General features: G+C 45.2%; 2 protein-coding genes across 4 annotated transcripts; both read left to right on the forward strand.

Annotated features, from left to right (window-relative positions):
• The first annotated feature begins 658 nt into the window (after positions 1-658).
• Positions 659-9948, forward strand: tbc1d22b (TBC1 domain family, member 22B). 2 transcript variants are annotated; one of them, XM_037479634.2, is made up of 14 exons: positions 659-1227; positions 3733-3789; positions 4103-4292; positions 4381-4519; positions 4762-4929; positions 5013-5083; positions 5231-5359; positions 5742-5807; positions 6867-6981; positions 7206-7309; positions 7381-7456; positions 7558-7685; positions 7814-7909; positions 8171-9948. In XM_037479634.2, the coding sequence occupies exons 1-14, from the start codon at positions 1172-1174 to the stop codon at positions 8297-8299; spliced, it is 1524 nt and encodes a 507-aa protein (XP_037335531.1). In that variant the 5' UTR covers positions 659-1171; the 3' UTR covers positions 8300-9948. The 2 variants fall into 2 exon arrangements, with proteins under 2 accessions (XP_037335531.1, XP_037335533.1); XM_037479636.2 differs by lacking the exon at positions 3733-3789 and having other exon boundaries at positions 660-1227.
• Positions 9949-10275: 327 nt separating this feature from the next.
• Positions 10276-12957, forward strand: si:ch211-148l7.4 (uncharacterized protein LOC563603 homolog). 2 transcript variants are annotated; one of them, XM_037480786.2, is made up of 2 exons: positions 10276-10581; positions 10770-12957. In XM_037480786.2, exon 2 carries the CDS (start codon positions 10792-10794, stop codon positions 12313-12315), a length of 1524 nt encoding a protein of 507 aa, XP_037336683.1. In that variant the 5' UTR covers positions 10276-10581; positions 10770-10791; the 3' UTR covers positions 12316-12957. The 2 variants fall into 2 exon arrangements, with proteins under 2 accessions (XP_037336683.1, XP_062418829.1); XM_062562845.1 differs by lacking the exon at positions 10276-10581 and having other exon boundaries at positions 10835-10969; positions 11062-12957.
• The last annotated feature ends 452 nt before the right edge of the window (positions 12958-13409 follow it).

Raw genomic sequence — 13409 nt, forward strand, 5'->3', positions numbered from 1 at the left:
ATCACACTGTAAACTCTTACAGAGTCAATTGTAGCAAAGAGCTGGAGTCATTATCCAGAGTCAAGATCAGATTCATTTGCAACACTTCGTTAAATTACCTTTTTGATAGGATTGAAATGTAACTGTACAGTGTCACACTTGGTAGCAGGTTTAACTCTTCGTGCTGTGGTGCACCGATGGAGAGGGTGAGCTGGCAACCATTAAGGTTGTTGGTTTGAACCCTGGCTGCTCCCTGAGCAGTGCTCCTATGCCCAAATTGCTCCCTGGGCTAAAATGTAAACACCATGTGTTAAAAATGCAATGTAATTAACTTTAGTTAAATGACGTTGTATTTAACAATGAGCAAATTTATTTTGACACTTATTCAGAGTTAAATTGTTAACACTTCATTGAGTGTTGATTGGGATTGGGACAATATAAACACCAGCTCAGAGTTCAAATTGAATCTCAGAGTCAATTTAACTCTCTGAAATTTGCTGTGTAAGTAAGTAGTCATGGAATAAAAAATATTTTACCTTAGTGTCTAAAACAACTAGCAGCTTATGAGGAGAAAGTCTTGAACAAAAGTTTCCAAAGCTTATGAAAAAGGAGACTTATTTTTTACTGTCAAAATATGACACAAAATGACGTCATACTTATTTAGAATTCCTCACACAGTAAAATAATTTCCGTCTCACCCCCAACCAGACAACTACTAAGCTCACTTTAGGATCTAAAGTGTGTTCTTACACCTTGTGACCTCATAGTATGGGGTTAAAATTCGTGGCGCAGGTGTCCACCTGTCCTCACGACAGTTCCTCTGAACTTCTACAGACAGACAACAACAGCTGTCCTCACCGGCGTGAGGGCTTGAACCCTCCTCCTCCACAGGCAAGCCCACGTGACCGTCACTCCAACTCCTCATCCTATTGGCCCCTCCCACTGCACCTGCTCGACTCATCCGCCAATCACGTGCTTCCGTCGGTGTGATGCAAGATGGCGGCTTCCAGCGCTCCGTACGAGACACCGTCGCGCAGAGAGGCCGAATATCTCCGTCTACCGGTCGGTTGAACTTCCGAGGGCCGAAACAGGAGAAGTCGAGCGGGGTCGGGTATAGAAGCGGTGTGCCGATGGTTTGTTCCGGCGAGAGCTCGGTCTCCGTGGCGGTCTGAAGGGCTTCTCTTATCCGAGGATGGCAACCGAGAACAGGATACATTTCTGGAGGAGAAACGCAAAGGTTCCCGGAAGGTGGGTTGTTGTTTCCTTTTCCATGATTAAACGAACCGGGACTAACGTTACATTCCTTCAGGGCAGATTCACATGGATGCTTTAATTGAATGTTGAATATAATTACTGATGCGATGTGTTAGCCGGAATCCACGGCGCATCGAATAAAACCGCAGCTGTCTTTAAGGTCCAAGCTGTCCCTGTCAGGGAGGACGGGTCCTCTTCTTTAAGGACTTCTCGGCCGCCCACATACACACACGGACTGTCTGGAGCCTCCGCTGGGAGAGCCCACCTGCTACTGGTGTCCCTTCTTTGATATCGCTCAGTTGCTTCTGTTTGATTCATAATGTGAAAAAGTTAATAAAAATGCTTCCTCATCTAAGCTAATGCTCAGTCTTTGTGTGACGGGGGTCTGCTACCATTTATACAAGATATCATGACAACATGTCAACCATCTCTTTAATTCAGGTCAGATCACTGGTCCTAGCAAACAGCTGCTTGTTAGAGCGAACCCAATAAACATCATGGTGAGGAGGTACCGAGGACCTGCAGGTACCTCCTCACCCTGCACCCCCGTTAGAAAGGACATCACACTCCATAGAGCTATTCAAACGTACAGGCTTATTTATTTGCTGTATGTGTGTGTGTGTTGGGGTGGGGGGGGTATTGTGCAGTGTGTTTGGGTAATCATAAAAGAGTGTCACTTACAAACACACACTTTTAGCTGTGGTGGAACAGCAGGTTTGGACAGGAAAGCAGGCTGCTACAGCGCTTCCACTAGGTTTACATACTTTGTGTGTGTGTGTGTGTGTGGGGGGGGGGTGTTTCAGCCTGCCTGCCTGCCCTTGAACCTCTCCTGATAAAAACCGGTCTGAGACCAGTAAACAAGAGGCCGTGTCCCTGTGAGATGATCAGCAGGCCCAGTTCTCAGCCACCAGGCGTCAGTTTGTTCATGCAATCAGCCACAAACGGCTGAACGCAGGTTCCCCAGGTTTGACAGTGCATATACCAACATAAGATCACACAAAGCTGTTTAACTTATCTCTGATTTGTGCTGATACCCAGACGTCCATTGGAGTAACCTAATGCAAGTAGTATAAGTAAGTAGAAGTTTGACGGTAGATTACTTAGCAGTTTAAAATAATTTCAATAAAAAAGCTTAAATCTTAAATCAGGGGTGGAGCCTGCTGCCTTTGTATAAAGTGAAAGATCTAAGCAAAGGCATGTATTGGTCCTGTGGCTCTTGACTGAGTCTACTTTGGGTTGCCACAAAGTTGAGGAAGAGGATTTTCACATTCAATTGTTTTTATTTTGTAAAGGAAAACTAACATGCCTCAGAGGGCTTTACAATGTGTACACATGCAACATCGGCACAGGAAAACCACCATAGCGAGAACGTCAGAGTAAGATTCCTTCTGGGATGGGCACCATAGATGTGCAGAATGAACAGTGTAAAAGATGTCAAATGAGTTCATATATCAGAGCAATTCCATCCAGAGAAATCGGATGAGGCCCTCAATTTAACCTGTGTATTGTATGAGTTTAACCTCAGGAAGTTGCTTGATCAATAGATGCAATTGAGTGTTGTTTGCAGACAAATACAAGCTCGTGCAGTGTTGTTTAATAAAACTACGGTATTTGAATACAGTGCGTCAGGAAAGTATTCAGAGCCTCACTTTTCCCACTTTTACAGCCTTATTCCAAAATTGATTTAAATTATTTTTTTTCTGTCAAGTTTCTACATACAACACTCCCTAATGACAGAGGGAAGATAAGTTGATCAAAAGAATTTGATCAGTATTCCCAGCCTTTGCTCAACAAGTTGCTGAAGCACCTTTGGCAGTAGTTACAGCCTCAAGACGCTACAAGCTTAGAACACTTTCTATTTCTGGGCAGTTTCTTCATTCTCCTTCTTCAAACCTCTCAGGTTCCATCAGGTTGGATGGGGAGCGTCAGTGACATTCTTACATTCTCACATCTCTCCAGAGATGTTTAATCGGGTCCCAGTCAGGGCTCTGGCCGGGCCACTCTGGGACATTCACAGTTACTTGTGGTTCTTAGAGTCTGTAGTGCCTTCCAGTAAGTCACTTCGGGCGCCTCAGGGGTTTCAATATGCTGTTCATTTTATTCCAGTATGTCATTCAAATTTCTGGATTGATAACTCCCACGTATAATAACCAAAAATAAACTGTCACTAAACTGATAAATAAACCAACAAATAAACAAGCTAAATCGAAAAACCATATGCCTGGTGGCGTCCACGTATTTCCAACATTAATTCCAAAAACAACTTCCAAACTCTCTCAAGGATCCTTCCTCTGACCCACTAATTGGCACAGGTGTGCAATTTTAACTCTTTTTCAAGGTGTGTGTGTGTGTGTGTGTGTGCTCTATGAACCAAGAGGAGAGCATGTGCGTTTGTTAACTTTCCTTTAAACAGTAACTGATGGGTAGCTTTGCAGCCTGAAGAAGCACTGCGAGGCTACATGTGTTTGGTAAAGAGGTGACACTTGTCATCTCCTACAGTGTACAACCAGTATATGGAGCGCAGCATCCTCCTCTCGACCCACGGTTGCGACGCACGTAAGTGCTAAACCCAACCAGACTGCATGGCGTCATGTTACCCACACGGATGCATTTTATTTGTCGCCCATTTCCAACCTTGTTTTGCACCACTTAATTCCCTGCTTAAAGTACTTGAACATGTGTTGAATGCATGAACCAGTTTGCTGTTCACCTGTTTTTGCGAGATATTTTTATTTTTATTTGTTCCTTTTGAGTGACATCATCTCCTCAGTTTCTGCATACATATCGCACCAGCTGTGCTGGAAATGGACCATTTTCCATCTGTCTGTCTCTTTTTCTTTGTTTGATCTCTCAATCTGTCCCGCTGCAGGTATCCCAAAGACACAAAGCCCAAGTTCAACAATCTCAAGTCTAAAAAGGCGTCCAGCTTCCACGAGTTTGCCCGCAGCACCAATGATGCTTGGGACATTGACGAAGAGGAGGATGAGAACTTCCTTGGGACCCCATCCCAAACTTCCTCCCTCCCATCAGGCCTCCCCTCTTCGTCAATTCAGAACCAGGTAGCTACAGAATGTGCTGTTTATCCCTGAGCCACCATGGGCATGGAGTGTGTGACATGACCGGAGACCTTCTCGTGTTTATCTGCAGAATCCAGTCGGGGACTCGGAAACCGGAGTGTCCCACATTCCAAGGACCAGGGACCAAGACCTCCACCATGTGTGGGAGGAGGACGTCAACGGCAGGGTTGTCAGGTCTACGAGTGACATCCACCTCAACACGTCCACTGGTACGTAGAGCATCTCGGGGAATAGTATCTCCTTCCGCTCTCGAAATAGAAAAAACACCTGGTCTTACTCAGGTGACATTTAAATAGCCGACGCCCCCTGACGTCATTATTACATCATCACAAATAAATCAACAGAAAAGGCAGTTTCATTATGCACAATACAAATGTAGTGGAATGGCTTCTACACAACCGTTTGTCAAGTCTCTCTCCATCATTAGATTTTTTTGTGCGTCACTCCACAGTTCGCTCCACACTCCAGAAGCAGCCGTCCCTCCCAGTGCGCCCCATCATCCCACTAGTGGCCCGCATGTCAGACCAGAACGCGTCGGGCGCCCCGCCCATGACGGTGAGGGAGAAGAACCGGCTGGACAAATTCAAGCAGCTACTGGCTAGTCCCAACACGGACCTAGGTAGGAGAGCAACACCTCACAGGACCAGAGGGAATCTCTGCTGTCATTGGTCTATGTGCATATCTTACTTTGTGCTCTTCTAGAGGAACTCCGGAAGCACAGCTGGTCGGGCATCCCAAGAGAAGTCCGGCCCATCACATGGAGGCTTCTCTCTGTGAGTTGTGCCACCTTCCTGTATTTTGTGTTTTGTTAATTGTTGTTAATTTTTGGAATATTAAAAGTCCTATCTCCTTTGTTCTCTGCTATCTGAAACGTGGAGGTGGTCCCTGTAACTGTGTGTCCTGTGCTCTCTCTGTGACAGGGCTACCTGCCGGCCAACAAGGAGCGCAGGGAGCTGGTGCTAAGAAGGAAGCGAGAAGAATACTTTGGCTTCATAGAGCAGTATTACCATTCTAGAACAGACGAGCACTATAAAGACACATACAGACAGGTAAAACCGCAGCTCAAGTCAAAGCCATCTTCAATGTGGATTGCACTTCATTGACCCCAAAGGGCTTCTGCTGCCAAAACAGCTGCGCCATTGGCTGTGGCAGGGACGTAGTTCAAGGTTGGACGAGCTGCAGGCTTTCCGTCTCCGAGTTCAGAACACAACTCCCATGCTCTTTTTTTTTCCTATATCGCAAACCGTGAAACTGGCATGCCCCCGTATGAGTGGCAAGGATGTGCTGTATGAGGGCGAGTTGTTCCCCCGGATGAATTAAGGGATTCATTGTATTTACCATTGACTGATTGGATGTCCACATTCATAAAGCGTGAAAAAGTTCTGCTTTGATTATATTGAGTAACATCTCAATCATGTCTCTCCCTGTCAGATCCACATCGACATTCCAAGAACCAACCCTCTGATTCCCTTGTTCCAGCAGCCCGTAGTACAAGAGGTGAGAGCGTACTTCTTCAGAATCATGAGTGATTCATGAAGCGAGATCAAAGGTTGAGCCAGCTGGCTCCCTCTATTGCCATGGCAACCCATGCTGCATGGGCACCATTAACTTTAAACAACAAAGAGAAGTAAAGCCGGATCCATGAATGATAGGGGTTTAAAATTGTCTTCTATAGTGACCATACTAACAACATAAATGGCTGTGATTTCTTCACGCTTATTCTTTGAGGCTCTGAGAGGTCTTAGAGTGTTAAATCTGCTGAGTGGACACACAATGTGTCATCTGTGCAAAGATGAAAGCTCCAAGTTCATTTCCTTTAGGGCTTCCTGCTCCGTGTTGTGTGGTTTTCGAGCCTTGATTTTAGGTGTTAAGTTGGTGTTAGGTGTTAAGTCTAGTCACAAGCGCAAACTAAACAGACACTCAATGAACTCTGCTTAAACTTAAAGAGCCCCCCCCCTATATAAAGGTAGAGGAAACGCTGCAGTTTGATGCTATCTGCTGTAGATAAGTCATGAATCTGTACTGTGACTGTGCCACTCAATGAGGAAGGAGCATCTCATAAAAAGGAACCTGGCTTGTTCCTCTAATGTGGTGATAGCGTGTGGTTTTGCAAAGACTTGTGTTCACACTGAGAGAAACTGTAACTGGGTTTAATCACAGCAGGCCAGCATCATTCTTAATCATGTTCAGCTCCATCAACTTCCAGTCAGGTCATTCTAATATTCTGACATCATCAAGTTCTGTTTAATGCATCAGAAGATGATACTGATATACTGGACCTGAGAGTTGAGAATGTGCTGTTTGCTTTTTAATCTCATAACACATCTGCTGTAAATGGTCGATGGATCTACTTGTATTTCTCTTTTCTTGTTTTCCAATCACTCAAATCTCCTTGACACTACATGTCATCATCCACTGATGATGTAAGACCATCAGAACTCTGACTAATGGTTTCTATTTCCCCACTCATACACAGAAGAAAGAGCCTCCAAGGCCTGGCAGAGCCAGGGATCAGAGGCCACAGTAACCGTTTGGTGGTTGTCTTCCTGTCCCCAGGTGTTTGAGCGCATCCTCTTTATCTGGGCCATCCGTCATCCAGCCAGCGGTTATGTCCAGGGAATCAATGATCTGGTTACGCCCTTCTTTGTTGTCTTCCTCTCAGAGTTTGTCAGTAAGTGGTGAAAATATCCTGCATAGAGCCCCTTTATATACCGAAGAGGCCCATGTGAGACTTTGTGTCGGGTTTCCCTCTTTTTTTTGTCAGTTTCATGTACCTGTACAATGTTGTTACTAGTGCTGATGCCGCATTGCATCCAAGATCCAAAACCTCCCACCAATCTGAATACGAGTCATCTGTCAAAGGCTTTCATTCGGTGTTGTTTGTTGTACCAACAGAAGATGTGGAGAACTTTGAGGTGGCAGCGCTGCCTCTGGACACGCAGAGAAACATTGAGGCGGACAGCTTCTGGTGCATGAGCAAGCTTCTGGATGGAATCCAGGTCCGTTCACACACACACACACACACACTGTTTAATGCTGAGCCTGTTTACTGAACAAGCTATACTTTTAGGACAACTACACATTTGCACAGCCTGGAATCCAGAACAAAGTGAAAGCTTTGGAGGAGCTGGTCAGCAGGATAGATGGTAAGTGGACTCTCACAGTGAAGTATCGCACAGTTGACTCCAGATGTTAGCTATTAGTCACATCTTTAACATCTCTGTCTGTGTCGTCTCCCTCCCCCCAGAGGACATTCACAATCATTTTAAGAGGTATGATGTGGAGTACCTGCAGTTTGCTTTCCGCTGGATGAACAACCTGCTGATGAGGGAGCTGCCGCTGCGTTGCACTATTCGTCTCTGGGACACCTACCAGGTAGAGAGGAGAAAGTGTGAATTCCCATTCAAATGTAAACCAGTATAACAATGGCACAAAAGGCAGTAGATGAGATCACTCAATTCCACAGTGTGTCATAATGTCCGACTCTTGTTCTCTTTCTGCAGGCTGAAGCGGAGGGTTTCTCCCACTTCCATCTGTACGTCTGTTCTGCTTTCCTCATTGAGTGGCGCAAAGAAATCCTCTCCATGGTTGACTTTCAGGTACCAGTCTGTCCCCCTTCCAGTCCTTCATTCTGACTGAAATAACAAGACTTACTGTAAAGACAAGCTTATGGAAGCAAAGAAATATTGATCTTGAAGGTAGTTGTATTGAAGAAGACTTGAAACGAGATCGGACCATAAACTCATGTTTACAATATGAGCTTCTCATCTTCTATACAAGCAGAGGATTGAAGGAATTGTTTTTAACTTGTGCATTCCAAAATAGTGTTGTTGTAAATGTGGATTTCTGTTTCCCTTCAGGGCCTTCTCATGCTCCTGCAGAACCTTCCCACAATCCACTGGGGCAATGAGGAAGTGGGTCTCCTCCTGGCTGAAGCTTATAGACTGAAATACATGTTTGCAGATGCGCCCAGCCACTACAAGAGATAGGCTGGGGGCCGCCTCCCAGTCCCCCCCCCCCCTGAGACCAGACTGTGACTCGAGGGATGCCCAGTACTTGAGACACTCCAGACCTCCATGTGTGTTCTGTGAGGTAACCTGGACGTGAACGTGGCTTCCTGGAGCCCCAACAGTGCTCCATGAACATACGTTTATTGATAGTGGATGGATGCACTGTGTCATGGGACCGTTACCCTGGTAACGTTTACTGGCGAGGTCATGCAATGTCCATCACCTCTCATGTGAAACGGACACTCAGAAGAACATGCTTGGTTTTAGTGAAAGACTCTTTCCGTGGATTCCCTTATCTTGTTTTAAACATATGTTTTGGTATTTGCCTTAAAAGTACTATACCTAAACAAGGCAAATACTTTATTAAGACACTGTCTAAGGTTGACATCTTATGTGCACAGGACAATGAAAAGGTCATAATTTGTCAGTTTAATTGGTAGCCATTACAAATATTCTCAATTGTATTCAACCTAAGCGTAGCAAATATTAGGTACTGTGGTTATTTCAAGTTGGGTTTGGTTTTACAAATGGAGCGACTGATTGGGTACCAGTTGGCCTTTATTATCACAAATCAGCATTTTGAACCACTATTAGGCCCTGGTGTAGTACATAGTACATCAGCAGGGGTACATTACAGTTGTGTTGCCTCTGAATGGTCAAACAGTGCTAGAGACCCTCTGGTTAATGTAGCTTTAAATTCCTTTCTCAATTGTTTTTGGAACCGACTGAGATAATTCTAACTTTTACTATATTTTTGCTGGAATACAATTTTAGTTCTAGATCGTGGCACACAAAGTCACTGACACAGATCAGTAATGGTCTGGTCTCTGCAGAGTGATGTAAATGATCCTCTATTAGATACCTGTGGTTATTGTAAAAACGGCATGGATAGAGGTAGTCAACAATGTTTGAGATCCTCAGTGGAGGAAAATCATCGTAATTGTTCTTTTAAAGGAGGAGAGGCCCTGTTGATGCTCGATAAAGGACATTTAGACACCCCATCCCACCTGAGACAGTCCTGTGGACAAAGCGCAGCTCACAATGTATGACCATGCCTTTGTGATGAGCATTTGTCATGTTCTGTTGTCTTTCAGAGTGTACAGTAATATGGATAAATACTTGGGTAACTTTAATGCTAATGTTTTATATTTGTCAAAGTTTCAGGTTAGGCTGCACTTCTGTGACCGTTCTGGGATGGGGGAGAAAGAGAGATATTTTTGCTTCTATCTACCTTCATTACCAGTGATAATTATAACAAAACGTATGTTGAGAGATATGACAATCATCTTTTTTTTATTTATAATCTGGATTTCCTATGCACTAGATTCCTGGAGATTTTAATCATTTAATTGCTGGAAAACCTAACACTGTTGTACTTATTTATGGTTTATTCATTGCCAGTTTTTGCTTTTAAAAACGCTATATTGTTGTGTTCATCGACTTTGTTTTACCCTTCTAAAACACGTTGAATGTTTTTGTGAGTGATGTTGTTGAATGTATGCCTTTTGCCTTAAAATAGTACTTGTTTTCATTCAGGTGGGTCACACTGATTGTTCACTCCATGCTGGTTTTATCTACAGTCGTAATGTCCTCACAATGTGATGTAACAAATAAAACCTTTGTTTCAGCGCCGCTTCAATATTAATATGCCCAAACCGTATTGCACAGATTATATTGTCACCTTCCTAAAATAATGGCCTATGAAATTATTTTAATTTTTTACATTATTTTTCAGAAAACAAAACAAAAAGTTGATTGTATGTTATTTAATAATGTCACTGAAAAAGTGTATGACAATAGATGACTACTGATCGAGGTGGCCACCATCATGAGGAGAGGATTTAGGCAAAAAAACGTAACCAACTTAATATGAAAACAAATTGGCAGCTAATTCCATACAACGTCAGCTCGAAAGGTGCGGGACAGGTGACGCGACGGAAGTAACGTTTCTCCAGCGCAAAAGGTGTTTTAAGTAAAGCAGTCGACGCGACGGAAGTGACGTCGATTCAGAGAAGTAACGTGACATAAACTTCGGTTTCACTTTTGCAGACATGTCAGTGTGGTTTACGGCCACGAAACCTGAAGATAACGCGACAAACCGTATAAATCCAACCAGTTGCCAAGAACCGCGTCGAGCCGCAGCACCCCGAGAGTCGGCCGCGGATGTTCAGGAGGACGAAAGCGCGTTTATGAGCTGCTAGTGCAGCCTGCAACAAGCTAACGTTAGCCAGCAGCGAGCTAGCCTGTGGTCACGCAGTACGGTGAGTAACCTCAGCACTTTTCTCCTAACCTATCTCTGGCTATTATTCATCCGAGTTTCTGTGTGCTTGTTTTCATTTCATTTGAATGTACGCTTAATTATCCCTGTCGTTAGCCACACATTAGTCGGTTAACTTCAGCCCCTGTTTGCCTCTAATGACTCAAACTTCTGCTGTCTCCTGCAAAGCAGCACAGGAGCTCGGTGAAGGACGATGGATGGCGTCAGCTGGAGCACCTCAAGGGCCCAGGAGTCGTTCAGCCGCTCCAAGACGGCAGCAGACACACTGTCGAGGCTCGCCAGCTTCATTGCCCGGGCCGAACCAAAACCGCACACACGGAACCAGAGGCAGCAGCCACCTCACCTGGCCACATATGATTGTCAAGAATGTGGTAAGGGCGTCTCTACTGCAACAGATTTGTTGCATCAACAAGGACTGAAAAACGCATTACCTAAGCCTCACCGTTGTCCGTCCTGTGGGCAGGAGTTCTCCCTGAAGTCGTCCTTACAACTACACAAGTGCAATCAGGACGCTTGCCAGTGTGAACGGTGTCCTGGAGAGTCCCAGCTGAGTTCTACGGGCCCCTGGTGCACAACCTCGCATCCCAGCAGTCGAAGGGGCGAAGCGCCTCACTGCCAGCCTCGCCTCCTGGACGGTAGCCCTTACGGGTGCGCCCCCTGTGGGAGAGGCTTCAGCCAGAAGCAGGCTCTGCTGCACCATCAGCAAGCTGGTTGTAGTGAATCTCTGTCAGATATACTTAATGCAAATGCCCTTCCAGATGACTGTTCACCTGTTTCTGAGGGAGACTCGGCCCACTCGGATCCCTCGGACATGGCAGGGCCTGGCTGCAGAGCTGTCAGTGTGTGCCAATTCTGTTCCACAACGTTCCGCACTGAGTCTGGGCTGCAACGCCACAATCTGACCTACCATGCCCAAAAGGGGCTAAAGACCAAGGGGGGATGTTCTGGCAGAGAGGAACGGAATACCAAGGTGAAGGGAGATGTGATTAAAATGCATAAATCCAAAACCAAGCTTCTGGACTGCCGCTCTTGCGACATGGTTTTCAGGAGCACTGCTAAGCTGTACATGCACAGAAAAGAAAAGCACAGCCGTGAAAAAAACATAATAGAACCACGGCCGGTCATAATAAAGCGCAGGAAAGTAGGCACATATCCATGTCAGATCTGCAGCAAGGTCTTCCTGCATCATTTGTCACTTAGGGCCCATTACAGGCAGCACACAGCCTCAAGCTTCTCCACAATCAAAAGTCAGCCTTTAGGACAAACCAAAGACTCAGAGTTATCAGAAAATGCATCAAATAATGTAAAATCCAGCATAGCAGTAGGCAAGCCTGTGAAGGCCGGTCCACGGAGGCCCAGGAAAGGAACCAAAGTAGAGAACAAACTTGCTGACCGAAGGGGACGCAGAGAAGTGCCTGATGAGGATGAAGAACGGGAGAGAGAGTTCCCTTGCCCCTCCTGTGCCGAGGTTTTCTCTGTGCAATCGCGGCTCCAGGAGCACGTGGAGCTCCACCAGTCGTCCGTGAAGCAGCGACAGTGCAGCGTGTGCACGAGTGAGATGGACGCCTGTAAATGGCCCAGCTCCAAGAGGCAGAGGCTGTACCACTGCGTGCCTTGCCACCAGGGTTTCTCAGCGCTTGACTCTTTCCTAGAACACTGTCAGGAGCACCTGCGACTCCGAGTGGAGGAGGACAGCATCACAGAGGGCTACGCCTGAGATCCAGTTTGAATGTTATCGGATTGCCTTTTTGCCTTGAGGGGTTAGAGGGCACAGTGGTGAAATCTTTGATATTCTCGTTGAGCTTACTGTGCTGTCTGATGTTTTCCATGCCAACACATCAGGGGTTCAATAGACTGACTTGCTAAAGGACTATACTTGGCTTTTTGCATGTTTTGTTTAGGGTTTTCACTGTGAAACACATCCATCACTGTCATTGATAATCCAAATCATAAAGTAGTACTTTTTAGAACGTTAAATTTGCTCCACGTCTCAGTCAGCCACTGGTTTCTTGTACGGTATGTCAATCCTTAGTGGTTCCAGTGGAGGCCTTTGTTGTGAAATAAAACAAAACAAGAAGCGAATGTGTTGGCATTGCTTAAAGGACTATGCGTAAGAAGTACCAGTGACCACTACACGTTGTAATAAATAGAAAACTCATCATACAATATACTTAATAATGTCTTTAACAAAGCAACAGGTGCACTGTGTTGGATGCCTTCTTCTGGTGCTGGTTGATGGTTGCACATTGAAACCGTTGGCAACATTAAAAGTATTCTAAAAAACATGCAAAACCCCTACTACAGTTTTTTAATAGAAATGGATCATTGACTCTACACCACTTGTTTGTACACATCAGGACCTAGTTTCTTTGACCCATTGCATAGCTAGGATGTCTCTACGCTGCGTTTAATGAACAGGGCCATCCTTTAGTCATGGTACTCTCCAGTCACAGATGTCGCTTGTCAGAGTCCATTTTACACCCGATATCTGTGCTGCTTTTGCTAAGTAAGCTCATGTGTTTTGCCGTTTGAGTGCTGTGTCTGTGCTCCAACAGGTGGTTATTGGTTATCGTCATAGAAAAGGCTGTTGTGGATAATTGCATCCAGTACAAGGCCTCTCTTTTAAGCTGCCGTGTAGCGGGCCGTGAAGCTATGCAAGCAGATGCTGCTGGCCACTCTTCAGCTCACCTCTGATGCTTTGGTGGATGAGCAACGAACAACCTGGGGAGGTTGATTTTCTTCAGGATTTTCAGTCACTATTTAAAAAGTTGTACTGTGAAGATGTATTCGACGATTTAAGTTTGATGCTTC

This window comes from Pungitius pungitius, chromosome 1 (assembly GCF_949316345.1).
Source record: "Pungitius pungitius chromosome 1, fPunPun2.1, whole genome shotgun sequence".
NCBI classification, from domain to species: Eukaryota; Metazoa; Chordata; class Actinopteri; order Perciformes; family Gasterosteidae; genus Pungitius; species Pungitius pungitius.